This window comes from Monodelphis domestica, chromosome 3 (assembly GCF_027887165.1).
Source record: "Monodelphis domestica isolate mMonDom1 chromosome 3, mMonDom1.pri, whole genome shotgun sequence".
NCBI classification, from domain to species: domain Eukaryota; kingdom Metazoa; phylum Chordata; class Mammalia; order Didelphimorphia; family Didelphidae; genus Monodelphis; species Monodelphis domestica.
The window spans coordinates 30,407,992-30,429,515 of NC_077229.1; the positions used below are offsets into that span (position 1 = coordinate 30,407,992).

Below are 21,524 nucleotides of genomic sequence, written 5' to 3' on the forward strand. Positions count from 1 at the left end.
ATAAACTTGGGCTTTGAACCCAGGTCCTCTGGTTCTCGTGCAGATGTTCCCGTCCAGATGTTCCCGTCCCCACCTCACCTGGACCACCCCAGCAGGGTAGCCTGTTCCCACAGGCCCTTGTGATCACAAAGCTCCTGCCTCCAGAGCCCACCCACCTGAAGGGCACACATGGGATTCAGAAGGCAGAGAGAAGTTCAGCTACTGCTAAACCACAGAGGAAACAAAGAAATGGTAAGAACGGCTCTGGGAAGGGAAGTCGGGTGGTAGAGGGACCCCTACTAAGAGCTGGCTCCCCATCTTGGGCATATAGCTTCGCCTCTAAAACTCAGGTGGTGTAGAGGATCTGGACTAGCCAGTCAGTCAGTCAGTCAGTCAACAAGCATGCTAAACAGTAGATGCCACACAACACCTGGGATGAAGTGCCATCGTGGGTGTGACGTGTTGGGGAAGTACTCTAGAAACCTGATCTATTTGTATCTTTGTAAATAGAGAATTTAGAGGAGGGAGAAGTGACTCCTCCCGCCTAATCATTTTATACAGAAGAGAATGGTTAAACAAATGTTTATTGAAAGGGCACTGGTTTTGCAGTTAGAGAACATGGGTTCAAATCCTACCTTTGACACCTAGTACCTGTGTGATCTTGGGCTGGTAAATGAATTTCCATGGCTTCAGTTGACTTAGTTCTAAAATGAGAGGACTGGGGGGCAGCTGGGTGACTCAGTGGACTGAGAGCCAGACCCAGAGATGGGAAGTCCTGGGTTCAAATCTGGCCTCAGACACTTCCTAGCTGTGTGACTCTGGGCAAGTCACTTAACCCCATTGCCTAGCCCTTACCACTCTTCTGCCTTGGAACTAAACTTGTGTTGGCTCTAAAACAAAAGATAAGGGTTAAAAAAAATTTAAACATCTGTATAAAACTGTCACTGCACCCTGCTTTTCTCCATCCATTTCCCATTTGGGGCTATTGACAAAACACCCATGGGTGAGTGTGCCCCAAGACTCGGTCCTGGGCCCCCATTTCTTCTCTGCCCTCTTTTTGGTGAGCTTAGGAGCTCCTGTGGATTTTGTTTCCATTTCTATGCAGATGACTAGCAGAGCTCTACGTCTAGCCTTAGACCCTCTCCTGAGCTCCAGGCCCAGATCACCAGTTGCAAACCCGACATCCTGCGGGCATCCATCGCAGACTCTCTGTCTCTTCCCACAAACTCACTCCTCTCCCAGACTTCCTTCTTACTGTTGAGATGTTCTTCCCCTTCTTCCAGGCAGCCAGATTCCCAATGGACTCCCGAATCTTCCCTCTCAGCCCACGTGTCCTATACATTGCCAAGTCTTTGGGGTTCTACCTCCATACCGTCCATCCACATCTGTCGCCAAGGGACACAGCGTGTAGAACCGTGCTGGGCCTGGAGTCAGGGAGACCTCAGTTCAAATCCTGCCTTTGCTACATCCTAGCTATGGGACTGATCAAATCACTTCATGACACCCTGATTCATTTTCTTCATCTGTAAAATGGGTATATTCATAGCACTTTGGGCCCAGAGTTGTTGAGGATAAAAAGAAATAATATTTGTGAAGTGCTCTGTAAACCTTAAAGTACTATATAATTGCTAGCTATTACTATTATTTCCTTTTTTCTACTCAAGCAGCTGCCTCTTGCCTAGATTATTGCAATAATCTAATCTGTCTCCCTGACTCCTCACCCTCTTTACAATCAAACCTGCACTTAGCTTCTTTGTTTTTTAAACCCTTCCCTTCCATCTTAGAATCAATACTGCGTATTGGTTCCAAGGAAGAAGAGTGGTAAGGGCTAGGCAATGGGGGTGAAGTGACTTGCCCAGGGTCACAGAGCTGGGAAGTGTCTGAGGCCAGATTTGAACCCAGGACCTCCCGTCTCTAGGTCTGACTCTCAATCCACTGAGCTGCCCAGCTGCCCCCCAATGCTCTCATTTTAGAACTAAGTCAACTGAAGCCAATGGAAATTCATTTACTAGCCCAAGATAGACCCATAGAAGTAAGTCTTCTTCCTGCTTCTGTAATCGACTTACTCATTGTAGAGACTTGCTTGTAAGATAGCTATAAAAAAGGTCATCAAAACCAAGGCAACCACAGATAATTGACCCATGCTCCACGGAGGACCCAGACATTGTACTGTCATCACCCCGAGCACCCCCGCCTTGAGCCCTCTTCTCAAAAGCAGCAGTGCACGAGATGTGAGCCCTGAACTCGGGACCGATTGCTGGAGAAGACCAGAAACAAATCTGGAAGTTTCTCAATTTGCTCTAAAAAGACCTGCCATGTCTGACGCTCAGTCTGTGTCTGCAGACCATTGACTTGTGCAGTTGGCTCACAATCATATTTTTGGCTCAGAAGACTTGTTTCCAGACTTTTTCTTCACAAAAGTATATATTGGATTCATTTGGACTATTCTATGGAGTTCTTCGGAGAATTCCCTTTTTTGCCTTTTTAATTTTGGTTTTCCCATTTTTTTGGTTTTGAACTTAATGAACACTAATCAAGAGGACACCAGAAGACAAGAAAGACAGATGAAGTGATGCATGTCTTTGTGATTTCCCAGAATTCCCTGTAATTGAGACCAAATGAAGGAATGAGTCTTTATTTGTGTTAGTCATTGTGGTAAGCCCTGAGAACGTACAAATACCAAGTTGAGCAGTCCCTGTCTTCAGAGGGCTTACACTCAAATAGAGGGAGGCAGTACATAAGGAAGAGTGGTGGTCAGGGGATGATGCAGTCCCAGGGATGGCGCGTGGATTGTACACAATACTTCATCTCCCAACTCTGGGCATTTTAAAAAGTTCATTTACTTATTTAATTATTGAATTTAGAATATTTTTCCATGGTTACATGATGCATGTTCTTTCCCTCCCCTCTTCCCACCCCCTCTGGTAGCCAATGAGCAATTCCACTGGGTTTTACATGTGTCATTGATCAAGACCTATTTCCATATTATTATTTGCGATAGAGTGATTGTTTAGAGTCTACATCCCCAATCATATCCCCATTGACCCATGTGATCAGGCAGTTGTTTTTCATCAGCATTTCTGCTCCCACAGTTCTTTCTCTGGATGTGGATACATTCTTTCTCCTAAATCTCTCAGAAATGTCCTGGATCATTGCATTGCTGCTACTAGAAAAGTCTATTACATTTGATTATCCCACAATATTGCTGTTACTGTGTACAATGTTCTCTTGGTTCTTCTCCTTTCACTCTGCATCACTTCCTGGAGGTTGTTCCAGTTCACATGGAATCCCTCCAGTTCATCATTCCTTTGAGCACAAGAGTATTCCATCCCCAACAGATACCACAGTTTGTTCAGCCATTCCCCATTTGAAGGGCATCCCCTCATTTGCCAAAATTTTGCCACCACAAAGAGCGCAGCTATGAATATTTTTGTACAAGTCTTTTTCCTTATTATCTCTTTAGAGTACAAACCCAGCAGTGGTATGACTAGATCAAAAGGCAGGCAGTCTTTTAACCCTCCAGGCATTTTTAAAAAGATATTTTATTTCCTCAACTACATGTAGTAACAATTTTCAACCTATATTTTCTGGAATTGTAAGATTCCCTCTCTTTCTTCCCTACCTCTGGTCTCTTGGATATGGCAAGCAATTTGATCAGCTGCAGGCATTTCCACCAGCTTTCCCCCATGCCTAGAGCTCTCTCCCTTCTCAGTTCTACATCCTGGCTTCCTCAGCTTCCTTCAACTCTAAGCTTGTGAATTTTAGAATTACTCCACCCTGCTTAGTCTAACAAAAAAAAGGAATGTCTACACCCCTACTTAAGGATTAAGTATTAAGAAGGATGGCCTATGAGACATGTGCTAGCAAATGACAAATCAGAAACAACTGACAGACCCCTGGGCTGCCCTAAGTCAAGCTTAAGGTACCATTGGTACATGTGAGTCACAGGAAGTGATGTAAAAAAAGTTCTATATATTTCCTGTCACTTCCTCTTTAGGGTTCTTTTCACTGAGAGGTGGCTCTAGCGGCAGCATGCTGAGCGTCTTGGCATCTTGGCATGGTTGCAGCTATTGTCTGGGTTTGGCGGTGAGCATCCTTGATACAATACTGGGAGAAGCTTAGTAGACTAGTTCAGGTGAGGCATCTTTACTGAGTTCTCTCAGAATTTAGGCTGATTCCTTTTTTTCCTTTACCTTCCAAAACACTATCCTCTTAGGAAGCCTCTAATCTTCTGAGGACACCTCATGGCGGAAGTCTTTGAACTCCACTTGGCACAGGCTAGGCCAGAGAAATCCTAAACCCTTTTCCCTCTCTCTTCTTAATTCCTTCCCTCTATATTAATTAAACCACCATAAAATTTCCAACTGACTTGAGTATTTTATTTGGGATTTTCCCTGGCAACCAATTAAATTTATATTCAGTCACAACCCTAAATTTACCCTTACAAGCTAAAAGTCCATCTTTTGCAGGAAACCCTTCCCATTCTCCTTAATGTTTGTACTTTTCCTCTATATTTATCCTGCATGTGTGTGCATGTACATACATCCAGTTTATCCACCATTAGACTGGGAGCTCCTTGAGGGCAGAGACTGCCTTTGCATTTCTATTGTTTAACATAGTACCTGCCAAATGGTAGATCCTTCATAAATGCTCACTGTTGTGGAATGGCATGGAGCAGTTCACTGGCACACTCTTTCCAGAAGCAATGGCAGCAAGAGATATGATTATGGTTCCAAGAGCAAGACGTGGGAAGTAAGCTGAGGATCATGTTCAAGGCAGCCAAGTCAGTGTCAATATGGTACCCCTGATGGACCACTGAATAGCAGATAAAACCAGCTGGCCCAAAGTGGCAATGATTTTCAGAGGATTCTTTTTTTTAACCCTTTATCTTCCATCTTAGAATCAATACCGTGTATTGGTTCTCAGTTAGAAGAGTGGTAAGGGCTAGGCAATGGGGGTTAAATGACCTGCTCAGGGTCACACAGTGTAAAGGATAATTTATCATTATGACCTAAACTATGTTAATTAGTTGGTCGTCATGGATATCCCAAATATAAAAGAAATCTAACCAAGTCAGCTGGAAATTTATGGTGATTTAATTGATATAGTGGAAAGAAATTAAGAAGAAGGAAGAAGGAAAAGGGTATATAGGATTTCTCCCACCTGGCTAGTGCCAGGAGGAAGACCAGAGGCTCTAGGAAGATAAGGTTTTGAAGAGTAAGGAGGAAAGAATCAGCCTGAACTCCAAAGGGTTCGGCCAGAGTTGCCTCTCTGGGGAAAGAAAGAGAGAAAGAGAGAGAGAGAGAGAGAGAGAGAGAGAGAGAGAGAGAGAGAGAGAGAGAGAGCAAGTGACGTGCCTTATATAGATGGTTTTACATCACTTTCCTGTGTCTCATCTGTACCAATGATAGCTTAGCGTGACTTAGGACAGCCCAGAGGTCTGTCTGCTTTTTCTGCACATGTCTGTTGAAGGTCATTTCCTCAGATAATTAAATCTTTGAGTATGGTGCATGACCTGTTAAACCTGACCTTGTTAAACTAAGTAGGGTGGAGAAATGTATAGAGTTCCCAAGACTTGATTCTGTTAAACCAAGTATCTCCATTGTTACTAATCAGGAAATAACTAAATCAGAGTAGGGTGAATTAGTTTTAACATTCACAACAGCTATAAAGAATGGTTCATACAGGTTTTTTGTTTGTTTTTTAAACCCTTACCTTCCATCTTAGATTTAGTACTGTGTATTGGTCCCAAGGCATATGGGTAGTAAAGGATAGACATTTAGGATTAAGTGACTTGTCCAGGGTCACACAGCTACATAGTTTTTTTTTTTAATTTTAACAAGAATAAAATCATTTTATTACCAAAATCAGCAAACCAGCTTCCATAGCAGCATAATCCAGGGCTGGCCTTAGTGAGAACTCCCACATCCATGGCTGATTTATCCCCCCCCCCCAATTTTGTTTGTTATTTAAACCCTTCCCTTCTATCTTAGAATCAATACAGAAGAGCGGTAAGGGTTAGGCAATAGGGATCAAGTGACTTGCCCAGGGTCACACAGCTGGGAAGTATCTGAGGACAGCTTTGAAGGTAAGGGTTTTTTAAAAAATTAAATAAAATAAATGTCAAAGGTGAGATTTGAACCCAGGTCCTCCCAAATCCTGGTGCTCTATCCACTGTGCCACCTAGTTGCCCATTAATAGTCTTTTATTTCCTTTATTTTATTCCAGTAACAAATTTCCACATAAGATTTCCAAGGTTACATGATCCATATTGTCTCCCCCCCATCCCAGAGTTGACAAGCAATTCCCACAGGTTATACATGTACTGTGATAGCCATTTTTCAAATGCAAGATTGATATTGATATAAACCAATGCACATTTCTCCCAGCAATAGCTTCATCGTGTGAGTTGGCTCTCCCATGAGAATATGAGCTCCTGAAGAGCAGGGATGATTTTAAATGTAGCGTCATACCTGGCACATAGTAGGTGATTCATAATTGCTGCTAATTTCATAATAAAAGTCATGTGGGGGCAGCCACTAATAAATGGGTTCTTGGGTGGTAGCCTTCCCCTGTCACAGAGAAGACCCAAAGACTTCCACCACAGAAGCAGATGGCGCCACTCCTCTCATTCAGACAGATCCAAGTCGATATGAGCCCTCCTTGGAACTCTGATTGGCTTGCCTGTTCAGACGGGAGTGTGGAGATAGAGACACACGGAGACACACAGAGAGAAACAGAGACAGAAGCAGAGGCAGAGAGAGAAACAGAGGCAGAGAGAGACTGATAGAGACACAGAGAGAGATTGTTTATTCAATGCTACATGCCAGATGGTGTGCCAAACCCAAGGGATACAGAGAAAAGCAAACTCCTGGTCTCTGTTCTCAAGGAGCTCACAGTCTAATGGGGAAAAACAAGTCATAAAGGAAAGCTGGAAAGTGGGTGGCGAGTGCATGCATCTCCATGCGTTTCGGTTTGGTGATGGCAGGGGAGTGAGATGGAGGCCTAAATCTGGTGACAGCTGACCTGTCAGAGCCCATGGTGGTTTCGGGGGCCGGGTTCAAGTTTCTGGCAGGGAGGAGATGAGGACAAAGGTTGGAGTGGAGTTACAGAGGTGATGTGGTTTGGAGATGGCTGAGAAGCCATCATGAGCCCTATCCCCCTTGCTTTGTTCATCATTTAAGGTATTTGCTATCATTCGGTCATTTATGTTGTATCTGACTCTTTGTGACCCTATTTGGGATTTTCTTGGCAGAGACACTGGAGTGGTTTGTCATTTTCTTCTCCAGCTCATTTTACAGATAAGGAAACTGAGGCAAACAGAGGAAAGTGATTTGCCCAGGGTCACACACCTAGGAAGTGTCTGAGGCTGGATTTGAACTTGGGAAGATGAGCCTTCCAAGTCCAGTGCTTTGGGCACTATGGTACCACCTAGCTACCCACGTAAGGTCAAGGAGGAAAAAGGTTGTCAAAAAGAGTAGAGAGAAAAAACTACCAGCTGGCCTTTCCTTTGAGCCAGCACAGAAAGTCTCATCCAATGCCTGTGCTCTGATCCTACCTACCTAGGAGGGAAGTTTCTTCAGTTGCCCTGAACCTAGAGGGTTGCCAAGGATTCAGCCTTCTGACAAAGAAGGCCCAAGGGACAGTCTGGCTGAGCCGTAGAAGGATCTTTCTGGGGGGCTGTAAACAGGTACCTCCTCCCAGAAACATGGAAGATGGCATCGAGGGATGGATTGGACGGGACGTACAACTCCATCCCTCCCTTGCCAACTGGCTCAAGGCCACCTAAGCAAGTCTAAAAGACTTCCCTAGCTCAAGGGGCAAGATTCAGGAGAGGGCCTCTTTCTGTCTCTCTGGGACCAGCCATCATCATCGGCTAAAAGGCTTTTCCTTCCTGGGGGTCTTTGAGCAGAGAGAGAGGGGATGGCTGCTGACCAGGGAACTTGCAGAAGGGACTTTGATTCTAGCTAGTCAGCCTCCCAAGGCCCTTCTAACTTGGAGACTTGGGGATTCTGGGAAACAGGGTCACAGAATTTCCTAGGCTATGTGGACACAGCAGAGTTCTCCCTGTTCCACCTGTACAATCATTAGCTTCTTTTAAGCACTGGGCAATAAAATGTCCATTTGGTTCCTTCATCTTGGCTTTCAGGAGTTTATTTTGGGTGAAAAGTCCTTAATTCAGTAACAATTACTCTGAGTCTCCTGGAAGGAAAATTCCTAACACCCAAGCAGATGGTGGACTGGTGGACTCTGCCTAGTCTTACATTTTCTTTCTCTATCTCTGGTCTCTGTCTCTCCCTCATCGCTGTTTCTCTTCCTCGTTGCTGCCTTTCTTCCCTGTCTGTCTCTGTGTCACTGCTCCTCTCTTTAAAGAAAAAAAGGAAGGAAGGAAGGAAGGAAGGAAGGAAGGAAGGAAGGAAGGAAGGAAGGAAGGAAGGAAGGAAGGAAGGAAGGAAGGAAGAAAGGAAGAAAGGAAGAAAGGAAGAAAGGAAGAAAGGAAGAAAGGAAGAAAGGAAGAAAGGAAGAAAGGAAGAAAGGAAGAAAGGAAGAAAGGAAGAAAGAAAGAAAGAAAGAAAGAAAGAAAGAAAGAAAGAAAGAAAGAAAGAAAGAAAGAAAGAAAGAAAGAAAGAAAGAAAGAAAGAAAGAAAGAAAGAAAGAAAGAAAGAAAGAAAGAAAGAAAACCTTCTTTTCTGCCTTAGTTACAACTCTAAGATAGAAGAGCAAGGGTTAGGCAAAGGAGTTAAGTGACTTGCCTAAGGTCACACAGCTAAAGTGTCTAAGACTAGATTTAAACCCAGCCCTAGCACTCTATCTACTGAGCCACCTAGATGCCCCTATTGTCTCCATCTCTCTCCCTCTCCCTCTTTATCTCTCCATCTCTCCCTCCCTCTCTCCCTACCTCTCCCTTTCTCTTCCCCCTCCCTCACCATTTCCTTCTCTCTCTCCCTTCTCATGTCTCTCTCCCTCCCTCTCTTTTAGTCTCTCCCTCCCTCCCCTCTCTGTCTCTCTCCTCTCTCCCTCCTTCTCTCTCTCCCTCCCTCCCTCTTTCTCTGACTCTCCCTCTCTCCCCTTCCTCTCTCCCTCTCTCTGTCTCTCTCTCTGTCTCTCCCCCTCTTTCTCTGTCTCTCTCCCTTCCCCCCTCTCCCAGCAGAAGCTAGATGATGATTTCTCAGGGAGGCTGGAGAAGGAATTCCTGTTCAGACTGGGGTTGGACTACTAGTCACCGCTGAGACCTTGGTCTTTCCGTGAAGACAGATCACCACTTTCCCTAGGCTGTGTGGACTCGGGCACCCAGGTCAAAGCTCTTTCAGAGCAGGTTGAATTCAGCTGCTTCTGGGAGAGCTGGAGCTGGGACTGCCCCCTGGATACCAGCCCAGGATGGCCGGAAGCCAAGGACTTAACCTTGGAATTGGATTATTCAAGCAAAAACCATCCCGAGAGTCCATTATCCAGAGGGACATGGCAAACATGAGGATTACCTCAGCCCCTAAGTAGCCCTGGAGAGGGGATAAAAAGAAGAGGCTAAATAGCTCCGTTCTTCGGAGTCTAGAAAGTTCTACGGGTCAGTGGTTCTCAGGTCCAGTCAGGATGGGGCCTCTAATGAAAACTCTAGGTCTGCTCTCCAGACCCAACAAGTGACGAGGGCTGGGCAATGAGGGTTAAGTGACTTGCCCAGGGTCACCCAGCTAGGAAGTATCTGAGGTCACGTTTGAACTCAGGACGTCCCGTCTCTAGGCCTGGCCTACTGAGTCACCCAGCTGCCCCCAGTAACCTTGGGTCTTGAACAGGCCTCAATGGGGTGTCTCCATAAAACAGGAGCCACCATCTCTCCATGCAGACCACAGAGCACATCACAGGGATACTGGGCATGCTGCCAGGGCTCATCCTGCAGCTCCCACCCACCTACCCCCACACACACCAAGGGCACACACCACCACTGTCTTGTCTCTGAAATATTTATTGGTAATAGGGCCGTGGGGAGCTACGGTAGGGCGAGGAGGATGGGGAGAGGATGTGGGAGGCTTAGGCCTAGGGTCAGACATGCCACATGGGGGGGATCTGCTGGCAGGATGCCCCCGGCCCAACCACCAATAGCAACGACAGAGCGAGTGGCACCTGGGGCCCTGCATGGCTTCCACCTGTCTTGGCACTGCCACCTCATCCATGGGCACTGCCACTTCCAGTTGCAGGAGATTGTGAGTCTTTCACAGTGCAGAAGGGTGGGGGGCTCCGGGATGGGGCACCTCTCATGAGCTTGGACAGGCTCAGTCTGGACGTCCTGTACATAGGAACGGTGGGGTGAGGTGCTCTTAGCGTCCTCTTCTTTCTCTCTCTGTGATCTCATCAGTCCTTGTGGGTCCCTCGACCCTCAGCGGGACATCATCCGCACAAATTCTGGAGAGCAAAACAGATGGGCTAGAGAAGGGTGAGCAGCCCCCAGGTTCTCCCTCTCAGAGTCTTGTCCTCATCTCTCTTTTTTGTTGTTGGGTTTTTAAAAAAAACTCGTACCCCTTGTCTTAGAATCAATACTGTGGGGGGCAACTGGGTGGTTCAGTGGACAGGAAGTCCTGGGGTCAAATCTGACCTGAGACACTTCCCAGCTGTGTGACCCTGGGCAAGTCACTTAACCCCCATTGCCCAGCCCTCACCACTCTTCTGCCTTGAAACCTATACACAGTAGTGATTCTAAGATGGAAGGTGAGGGTTAAAAAAAAAAGAATCAATACTCTTTATTGAGGGACTTCATTTCCCTGCCTCCCATCTGTAAAATGGGCTTAATAATACCTGCAGTACCTACCTCATGTGGTGACTGTGGGGAAAGAGCTCTTCCACCTTAAACAGGCTCAGAAGTGAATTATTGTTCTAGCAGGAGTTCCACCAATATTCCACAAATAAATGGACACTGCCCTACAGCCCCCCCCCCCCACCCCAGCTGCTCAGGGAAGCCCCACCTCCTCATCAGAAGAAGTGCCTACCTTCGAAATCTACCCGGCCATCTCCATTAAGATCCACATCCCGGATGATTTCCTCGATGTCTCGATGACCCACTTGGTGGCCTAGTAGCTTCCTCATGGCCTCCCGAAGTTCGTTGGTACTGATTTCCCCGTCACCATTTGTGTCAAACTAGATGATGTTGGGTGGGGGAGAGAGGGACTCACATCAGGAGGATGAGCAGGGCTCCCCCAAAGCTCTTTCTCTGTAGACTCACTAGTCTTCCCTCAAAGATAGCTCTTGCTCCTACTTTCCAGTCATCTCTACCTTCTGCCACCCCCTTCATTCCCGAGGATTTGGCCTACATCTAACTCCAAAGGTCCGAGAAAGAGCATCAAGGCTTTTGTCGATCTATCTCCGGGGTCAAGTACCTAGAGAGGCCTTCAGCCACCTAGAATGGAAGCTCTTGGTGAGCAGAGATTATTTCTTTATTTTTGCTCTTGTACTCCAGCACCTGGTACCTGGCACATGGTAGGCATTTAATGAGTTTGTTGATTGATGAATTAATGATTTGGGCCGAAGTTATGTCTCTTCAGTTGATTGTAAACTCCATGAGGGCAAGAGCAGTTTTTTGTTTTGTTTTGTTTTCATATCCCCAACACAGTGCCTGGCATATAATGGGCTCTTAGTGTTGGTTGGTTAATTCATTGATTGATTATCTGAGCAAAGGTTGTGTCTCCCCAGTAGAAGTTAAATTCCTGGGGAGCAAAAAGAGTTCTGCTTTCTGCTTTTGTACCTCTAGCACCCAGAACAGGGCCTGGATGTCATGAGTGCTTCCTAACACTTGGTTGCTCAATTGATTGGGCATCACTCACCTCTCGGAAGGCATCTCGCAGTTCCTTTACCCCAATCATATCTGCTGTTTCTGCCAGAAGTTTTGGCCCCATCAACTCTACAAAGTCATCAAAATCCACATGGCCTCCCACTGGGAAGAGAGTTAAAGATTAGAGTGAAAGACAACCACCCCACATGGTTCTGTATCACCCCCGGAATTGCCACTCCAGTACTCCCATGTTCACAACAGTGTATGCCACCCCAAGAGCTGCAGGATGACTGAAGTATTGTCTCTGGCTCGTGATAAAGAGATGTATCAAGACAGGCAATATTACAGAGCTAGATTTATAGATGGATAGATGGATGGATAGATAGAGAGATGGATGCATGGATGAATAGATGGTGGGTCAATCTGACAGCTAGATGGATAAATGAATCAGCATGGATAGATGGATGGATAGATAGATGGTTGGATAGATAAACTGATGCATGGTGATGTATAATTAGAAATCTGTTACCCTAAAAAACTACATTTCCTGGGAGCTCACTGACTTCCTGTCCTTCTGTACTTCCTTAGACAGGGGATAAATTTAATAGGCATTCTGGGTCTCAACTCTCTTTGGCTTCCTGTCAGCAACTGGTGGTAAGCGGGGATTTTGAGTAGGCTGATTAGCCATGGGCACATGGTTTTTATTTTGTTCCTTTACTTCTAATGATCATTAATAAATCTTTTAAAATATAATATTTTTATTATTTGAGATGAATCTTAATTTTTACAGTGGGATGATAGATGAATGAGTGGATGTATGAATGGATGGATAGATGAATGGATGCATAAATAGATAGATGGATGGATGGATGGATGAATGGATGCATAAATAGATAGATGGATGGATGGATGGATGAATGGATGGATAAATAGATGGATGGATGGATGGATGAATGAATGGATGCATAAATAGATAGATGGATGGATGGATGGATGAATGGATGGATAAATAGATGGATGGATGGATGGATGGATGAATGGATGCATAAATAGATAGATGGATGGATGGATGAATGGATGCATAAATAGATAGATGGATGGATGGATGGATGGATAAATGCATGCATGTATGGTTGGATGGTTCAATAGAGTATACTTGGGTGGACTGAGGAAAACAGAAAAAGAGGTAGACATGGATGGGACTAAAGAGGAAGGGGGGGTTAAAAGAAAATTTGGAGAATGAAGAAGAGAAAAGTAGAAGAAAGAGGTATTTGAGAGGGGACTCACAGTTCATATTGATTTGCTGAGAGAGTTCGATCAGTTCCATCTCTGTAGGCATGTAGCCCATTGTTCTCATGCAGTTGCCCAGGTCCCTACAGTTGATGTAGCCATCCTTGTCTTTGTCAAATTCTTTGAAGGCTTCTCTTAGTTCTAGGAAAGGGAAGCCAAGAAAGATACCGATAGTCACTCTGGCCATCGGTGACTCTGGAAACAACCTCTGGGAATCAAGAACAGCCCCAGAGCTCAGACCCTCTCCTCCTCCGAATATACCCTGGATTAAAAAAAGTACTCATGGCCATCTTGGACAGTTCTCCCCCCTTGAAATCCCCCACCCCACCCCAGCCCCTCAGCTGCTAAGAGAGGCTGGTCTTGGAACTGTCTGGTCATGTATAGACATTTGTTTCACATCAAGTATTAGATTTCAATGGCTTCTGCTCATTCTTTCATTCATTCATTCATTCATCAACATTCATTCATCCATTTGACAAATATTGATTAAGCGCCTACTATGTGCAAGGCACTGTGCTCAGGAGGCTGGGAACATCTCTGCCTCTCCCCACCAGTGTCCCCACCCAGGCAATCCTGGAGACTTGGCAGCAGTTTTCACCCAAGGGGCCAAGTTTTACCTTCAATCTCCTCTGGTCGAAGCTCTCTGTCCTGCAACAAGAGAACACTCCCTGTTAGCAGTTGCCAGTGGCCTAGAAGAGCCAACAAACAAGGATCCTAGAGTCTCTCAGCTTCCTGGGGCCACAGAGCCCCAGGCCAATGGTATGGAACAGAAGAGGGAGAAGTTGGAGAAGGAGAATGTCTCCCTCTCCTTGAGCAGAGGTCCACAGAGAAAGGAGAACCCTCGGTTTCCCAGATGGAGATCCCCAGACCCTCCCACATGATGTTCTTCTCTGAATCACCAGGGGCCAAAGGCCCATTTCCCATCCCTCCTCCGGAGGGGTGATGCACAAGACCTCCACCACTACTCCCAGCTCTGCCCCAGCCCCTCCTGCCAGGACGGATAGGTGTGGGTGACCCTTCTACCCCAGACACTGAGAGGTGGAGCTCCGCAAGTTTGCAGGGAACAGAGGGCATCCAGAGAGACAAAGCACCTGCAAGGAAAACAAGGTGGGGGAAAAGAGTCACAATTTAGAGAAAGGAGTCCCTCCCAGGAGACAGGAGAGAGATGGCGTGGGACTAGAGGTCCCGAATAAGGTACGTCAGAAGCCAATGAGTCTGACCCCCTCATCTTACAGAGGAGGAAGCTTCAGCTCAGAGAGGCCTTAGAATTGGAAAGGACCTTAGAGGGCATCTAGTCCAATCTCCTTGTTTTATAAATGAGAGGACTGGGGCCCAGAGAGGCTAAGTGATTTGTCCAAGGTCACACAGGTAGTAGTGAACTGGGATTTGAACCCAGATCTTCTGTGTCCAAACTTAGATTTCTTTCCATTCTAGCATGCTGCCCCCAAAGAAGAGGAAAGAGCCCAACAATTAGGAGAGAGAAGAGAAAAAAAGGTAAGGGATAATAAGAGGAAAGAAAGAAGGGGAATGGGAAGTTGAATGGGTGATGAGATGGTGATGGAATCAGCGAGACAAGAAGGAGGCAAGCTCAAGGACTGAGGAGTGATCTGCTTCCTGGGGGCAGGAAACATGGACAACCAAATCCTTTTGCCTTGATTTCTTCCCCAGAGACTCCGTCTTCCATCTAACCTCCTTGTCCACCCACCCCATCTTCCTACACAATTCAGAGCATAGAGGACACCAAGGGCAAATGGCCATGTGTCTCCAACCCCCAATGCCTGGAGAGATCTTCTTCTGGACTCCTTCCCACCTGACTCCAACCAGGGAGCTGTGAAAAATCTGGGCTGGGGGCAACAGGCTCAGCAGAGGAATCCTCGCTGAACGAGGTACCCCGAGGCTGCAGGGCACCCATCCATTCGTATAAGGTAAACCCCCTGTCCGCCCGCCACTGGAGCAGTCGGTGCCCCCAGCGGGACGGGGCCGTAGCACAGGGAAGGCACCAATACTTGGATGCCAGGTCTCGAGAGGCAGGGAGTGCCATTACAAACGCATACCTTTGGGAGAGAGCCCAGCGTTCCCAAAAGCGCTGTTCTAAGCAGAACAGAGACGGGGTGCGGGGAGAACATCCATGCACCCTAGGGGGGGGATTCACGCCTGCAGAATGGGCTTTTTATCAGCATGGACACTCTAGAGCCCTTTACAGCCCACAGGGCTAAGCACATAGATTTGGGGAGGGCCAACTAGACTATGGAGCTGGCTGGGATAATCACAGCCCGGCCAGGCCCGGGGGAGGCTGACCACTCGCCCCAGCTGGACCTCAGCCTACGGGGGCACAGATGCCCGGCTCGGGGCACTGGATTTAGACCTGGAGGTCTTCCAGAAGAGGAGGTGCTGAGTCATACGTGTGTGTAATGGGATTTCTGTCCCCGGAAGAGGAATAAGCCCCAAACTGTGCCCAAGTGGATGAGGACACGAGGACTATTTTGATGCCACACACACGCCCAGACTTAGCAGGCTGGCTGAAAATAACCCGGCCCGCCGAATGACATTCACTAATGAAGTCAGTGGACACCTTGGGGCTTCCGTCGAGGTGGGAAGTGACTTCTGTGGCCCTTCTTTGAGTCCTTGAGCCTGGCAGCGGGCACCTGGAGGGAGGCGCTGCCCACATCTCTATTCAGTCCGGAGTTTCCGAGAGCAAGAAGTGTTTCTGAATAGAAGCTCTCCAGGGCCCGAAGGGGCAGAGGGGGTGCTGCCCTGCCTCGGGAAAGACAGCTTCCTCTCTGGGAAGTTCTCTATGCCAATGAAATCACCAGTCCAAGCCCTTCTCTCTGCTGACACGGACATGGTATCTTCCCCAGGAGAGTGAAAACTCCCTGGGACCAGGATGATCATTGCTCCTTTCTCGTGCCCCTCTGTGGATTGGTCCTATAGAGAGCTTATTTGGACCTAGTGGCTGGCATGTTGCCCCTCATCCCAGCCCATTTGGTCAAATAAAGACCCAGGGATGCATTTGACCCTCAATCGCTTAGCACAGTACCTGGCACACAGTAGGTGCATAATAAATGCTTGCTCCTTCTCTTCTCCCTAGCAATAGGCTGTGAGCTCCTTGAGATCAGGGACTGTCCTCTGCCTCTCTTTTTATCCCCAGTGTATAGCACATTGACTGGCAAATAGTAGGTGTTTAATAAATGTTTGTTGATTCTAAAAAACAAACAAACTTACCTTCTGTCTTAGAATCAATACTAAGTATCAGTTTCAAGGCAGAAGAGAGGTAAGGGCTAGGAATGGAAGTTAAGTGACTTGCCCAGGGTCACCCAGCTAGGAAGCAGCCAAGTCCAGATTTAAACCTGGGACCTCTCGTCTCCAAACGTGGCTCTCTACTCACTGAGCACTCCTCCTGTCTCTACTGCTGCCTTTTCTTCCATACTAATAAGAGGCTGGCTAGGGAAAGCGAGCTCGTGTGTATCAAGACACAGTGATTGCACTCAAAGCTCAGGTTCTTCCCCTCATTCCTTCTCGAGGATTCCCCTATCCATCTACCCGTACTCCCCTGGCCTCCAGTGCTAGGAGGAGCTCCTGGAGAGGCAAGGGGAGGGAGTGAAGGAACAAGCATGATTAATTAAGCACCTACTAGGCGCCAGGCATTGCACTAAGCACATCACAAACATGATCTCATTTGGAAAGGAACAAGATGGTGCTGGAATTAGCGTCCATGTGTGCCTTGTGCCTTCCGGTTCAGGTTTCCCCAGAGAAAGCTGGGCTAAGGAAGCTGGGCTGCCCTTCCAACAGCATTCCCGGGGCAGAAGCTGAACCGGTTGGGCACGGATCCCAGCCCTGGGAGCTCCCAGCATGCTTTGAAGTTTATAGATGGAGATGAGTGCTTGGGATGCTCTCGGAGAGGGAGCAGCCCCATCCACCAGTCAAGGGCGGAAATCTATTGGCTCCCAAGTAGGGAGAGGAAGGGCAGGGTTGCCTGGAAACTGGGCAGATCATCCCAGTAACTCATTTCTTTAGTGCTCAAAAGTTTACAAAAGCACTTTCCTCCTAACGACCCTGGGAGCGAAGTAATGGCAGTAACTCATGTTTATCCAACGCTTCCAGGCAGTTAGGAGAGTGTCAGCGATCCTATTTTATAGACACCGAAACGGAGGCTTAGGAAGTGATTTCTCCCTCCAGAGGTTCTGCTAGGGCTGAGATGGGTTTGCTGTCTTTGTATCCACAGCCCCAGGAAGACCCGAGTTCAAGTCTAGCCTCTGACACTAGCAAGTTATCTCTCAATGCTTTAAGCAACCTTCAAGATAAGCTGTAAAGAGGGGGTTGACCTGCAATGAGGGAGAAGGAATAGCCCCACCTAGGAATCCCCTATTCCAATCAAATCACAGGTCTAGTCCTTACCCCAATTCATGTCTCCCCAGTGAAATATAAATTCTCTGAAAAGAGGGATAATTTCATTATTGTCTTTGCACCTAACAGTGGAAGGAGGAAACGAGCATTTATTAAGCACCAACTAGGTACCAGGCACTGAGCTAAAGGATGTATACATATTATCTCATTGGATCCTCACAACAACTCCACGAGGTAGGTGCTGTTATCCTTGTTTTACAGTTGAGGAAACTGAGGCAAATAGCAATTAAGTGACTTGCCCAAGGTCACACTGTTAGTGCCTTGGGACAGATTTAAACTCAGGTCTTTCTAACTCCATATCCAGGTGGTAGCCTCAGAGTTAGGGATTAGGATTAGTGCCATAAAGAGCAGTTAAGTGACTTGCCCAAAGTCACACATTAGAGTCTGGGGCCAGATTTAAACTCAGGTCTTCCTGACCCCAGACTCAGTGCTACCTAGCAATCTCAGAATTAGGGATTAGTGTGGGCCAATATTTAATAAGTACTTGGGTTTGGTTTGGTTTTTATTTTAAACTGAATACTCATCGGTGGATTGACTTGTCCAAGGTGACCCAACTAGACAATGCTGGACCCCAATCATCGATGGATCTGTGAGCTGATAGCTTTGCCAGGAAGTTACAGCTCTGAATGCTTTACAGATGGATGGATGGATGGATGGATGGATGGATGGATGGATGGATGGATGCATGGATGGATGCATGGAGGGATGGAGGGATGGAGGGATGGAGGGATGGAGAGATGTATAGATTTGTCAAAGGTCACCCAGCTAGTAAGTGTTGACCAATCGCTTCTCCTCTACCCAAATACACACTGGAGATCTCCAGCCAAATGTCTTTGCCAAGGAGTTCCACCATCAGCTGGCAGTCTGTGTATCTGTGTAGGAGAGGGTCATTCAGGTGGGCCACTGGGACGGAAGGGACTAGGTAATTCTGCCAAATGGATGTGAGGCACAGCTGGGTGTCAGTGGGGTTTAGGGCCCCCCTTCTTTCCTCTGGAGCCCTGGATATTGGCCGGGCCTGACCTTGCCCCACCACCAGGATAACTTACGTACAGGCTGCCTGTTTTCGGCGAAACCCTTGCGAAGGAAGATACAAGCAGGGCCCAGCAGGTTGTGCATGACCGCACAGTTCTGGGCCAGCATCATTAGAGGCCCAGGGAACTCGGAGGCCACCAGCCCTTCCTCACTCGTCTGAACGGCTGTGTAGAAGGTCTTCTCCTCCTGGTGGATCTTCAGCCAGCACCAAGTAAATAATACAAGAGAGGAAGTTACCTCCCTGGCGAATGGCAGTCCTTTCCTAGGTGGCTCCGAAAGAGAGAGAGGCCCCAAAGACTCCAAGGATGGGCCAAGGGAAAGCAGCTCGGTCCCATTGCCCAGGATTCAGAGGGGCAGCTTTGGGGGGACCTCCATCTAGCCCAATGGGAGAAGGAAGCCTCCAACCCCTGCCCAAGATAAAGCCAGGAACAACTAAGGAAAATTCATACATAGACACACTTATACACACACACACACACACACACACACACACATCCATGTGCATGTACAGACAGAGAGAAGTGATTCTGTTGCAAATCCTAGGGATTTTTCAATGAGGGATGAGGATAGAGACTGGACCTATGATTTCACTGGTATAAGGAACTCCCAGGTGAGGAAACTCCCTCTACCAATGTAGGCTGGCACCTTTTCTGTCACTTGTCTTAGAGAGTCACCTAGAGCACTGAGGTTAGATGGCTTGCCTGGGTCCACATATCCAGCATGCATGAAAGGTAAGACTTGAACCCAGGTCTTACTGGCTTCAAGGCTATATATACATACACACACATATATGTATACATGCATACACATGTCCGTATACAAACGCTGGCAACTTTTCACTGAGGGGAGAGGACAAGGGCTGGACATGTGATTTCACTGGGATAAGGAACTTCCAGATGAGGAAATTACTATCTATGCAGGTTGGCATCTTCTCAGAGATTTAGAGACTTGCCTAGGACAGGCATCATGGGTCAGAGGCAGGATTTTTGAATCCAGGTCCTCCTGGCCCCAAAGCCAATGCTCCATTCACCAAGATAGGCTGTTTCTTTTTTTTCCTTTTTTTAAACTCTTACCTTCCATCTTAGAATCAATTCTGAATATTGGTTCCAAGGCAGAAGAAAGTTGAGGGCTAGGGAATAGGGGTCACACAGCTAGGAAATGTCTGAGGCCAGATTTGAACCCAGAACCTTCCATCTGTAGGCCTGACTCTAAATCCACTGACCCATCTAGCTGACCCCTAGACTGTCTCTTTTCACTGAGAAGAAGGATATCTTTCCTGGGTCAGGTCCCTGTAATCTCCATAGCAGTCCTAGGGTTGGGAAACAACCAACACAGTTAAGCTTTGCTCTTTGGCCACCAATTGGCTCATGCTGGATCCCTTGATCTGACCTCAGAGGTAGCCCAGTCCTACTTGGCAAGCCCTGTCCATGACCAACAGAACAGGGGGCCTAAAAAAGCTGCCACACATGGACCTGGACACTGCCTGACCTTCTTTCATTTGCTCAGCCTCCCACTCTTACTGGTTTCCTCCTCACTCGGGCCAGCCCAGCAGGCTGGACCTCAAGGGGCTGCGAGGCTAAAGCTTCCAGCTGGCAACAGAGCTCTTGCTTGCCGTATATAGCTGTGCTGCAGGGCCTGGGATGACTCCTTCTCTCCTACCGTTCCCATGCAGCTATAAAAAGTCAGAACTGCCCACTGGGCCTTCCCCCCTAGTGCAGCAACATCTAAACACCACGTTCCAACCGTCCTGAGCATCCTCCCAGAAGTCACATGGGGGAGGCTGGAAACTGACTTCAACACCCCACTACATGAAAGCTTCTTGCTCAGCTTCTGCCGGTGGTGTTAATCAGGTCAATTCAGACACAGAGGATGTGTTTTCAACCTGGTGCCCCCAAGATCTCCTTTCCCTGCCCTCCCTACAGCTAAAACCCTTCAGAGGGCTTCTAGCTCTCCAGTCAGGTACTGGTGCATCCACTAGGGAGGATACTGCCCCTAACTTAGTCCACAGTGCAGCTCTCTCCCACAGCTTGGGAACAGAATGACTCCTCCCCAACTACTCTCCATTCCAAACTCCAGTGCTGGGAGACCAAAGATGTCTACCCCACCCCCCACCCCACCCCCCGGCTTCATTCCTCTAAGAATGAGTGATAGAGGGCAGCTGGGTGGCTCAGTGGATTGAGAGCCAGGCCTAGAGATGGGAGGTCCTGGGTTCAAATCTAACCTCCGATACTTCCTTGCTATGTGATCTTGGCCAAGTCACCTAGCTCCCATCGTCTATCTCTTTTCTATTCTTCTGCCTTGAAACCAATACACAATGTTGATTCTAAGGGTTTAAAAAAAATGGATCATAGCTGCTCCCTGAGGTAGAAACAGTCTTCTTTGTTTTGTACCCCCAACCCTGCCAGATAGTCAGCGCTCAAAAGCTTTATTTGTTAACTTATATTTTTTTTATATTTTATTATAAAATTATGTATTTTAAAGGGTCTATGAAATTATATTTTTAAAACTTTTTTTAAATCCCTTACCTTCCATCTTGGAATTAATACTGTGTATTGGTTCCAAGGCAGAAGAGTGGTAAGGGCTAGGCAGTGGAGGTGAAGTGACTTGCCCAGGGTCACCCAGCTAGGAAGTGTCTGAGGTCAAATTTGAACCCAGGACCTCCCATCTCTAGGCCTAGTTCTCAATTCACTGAGCCACCCAGCTGCCTCCTATTTTTAAAACTTTTAATGACTATATTTCAACATAATTGGTTTCCTTTGTAATCCCATGCATTTTAAAACATTCTGAAAAATGATCCAGTTTTCATGGAGCTGCCAAAGGGGTCCCTGACACAAAAACAGTTAAGATCCCTAGACACACGTTCTCTCTTTTTCTCTTCCCTCCTCCTACTCTCTCTCTGTCTCTCTCTCTGTCTCTGTCCCTCCTCTCTGTGTCTGTCTCTCCATCTCCCTGTCTCTCCATATCTCTCTGTGTCTCTCCATCTCTCTGTCTTTCTCCATCTTCTCTCTCTATCTCCCTCCTTCCCTCCCCTCTTTGTGTCTGTCTCTTCATATCTCTCTCTCTC

At 47.2% G+C, this 21,524-nt stretch overlaps 1 protein-coding gene across 1 annotated transcript in view; it reads right to left on the bottom strand.

Annotated features, from left to right (window-relative positions):
- Positions 1-6,766: 6,766 nt before the first annotated feature.
- The window catches only part of CABP1 (calcium binding protein 1), a 33,442-nt gene continuing 18,684 nt past the window's right edge, over positions 6,767-21,524 (bottom strand). Inside the window, 5 exon segments of the mRNA XM_056821638.1 lie at positions 6,767-10,374; positions 10,956-11,103; positions 11,787-11,896; positions 13,022-13,165; positions 13,642-13,672. Of these exon segments, the coding sequence (XP_056677616.1) occupies positions 10,349-10,374; positions 10,956-11,103; positions 11,787-11,896; positions 13,022-13,165; positions 13,642-13,672 (459 nt within the window). The 3' untranslated portion in view covers positions 6,767-10,348.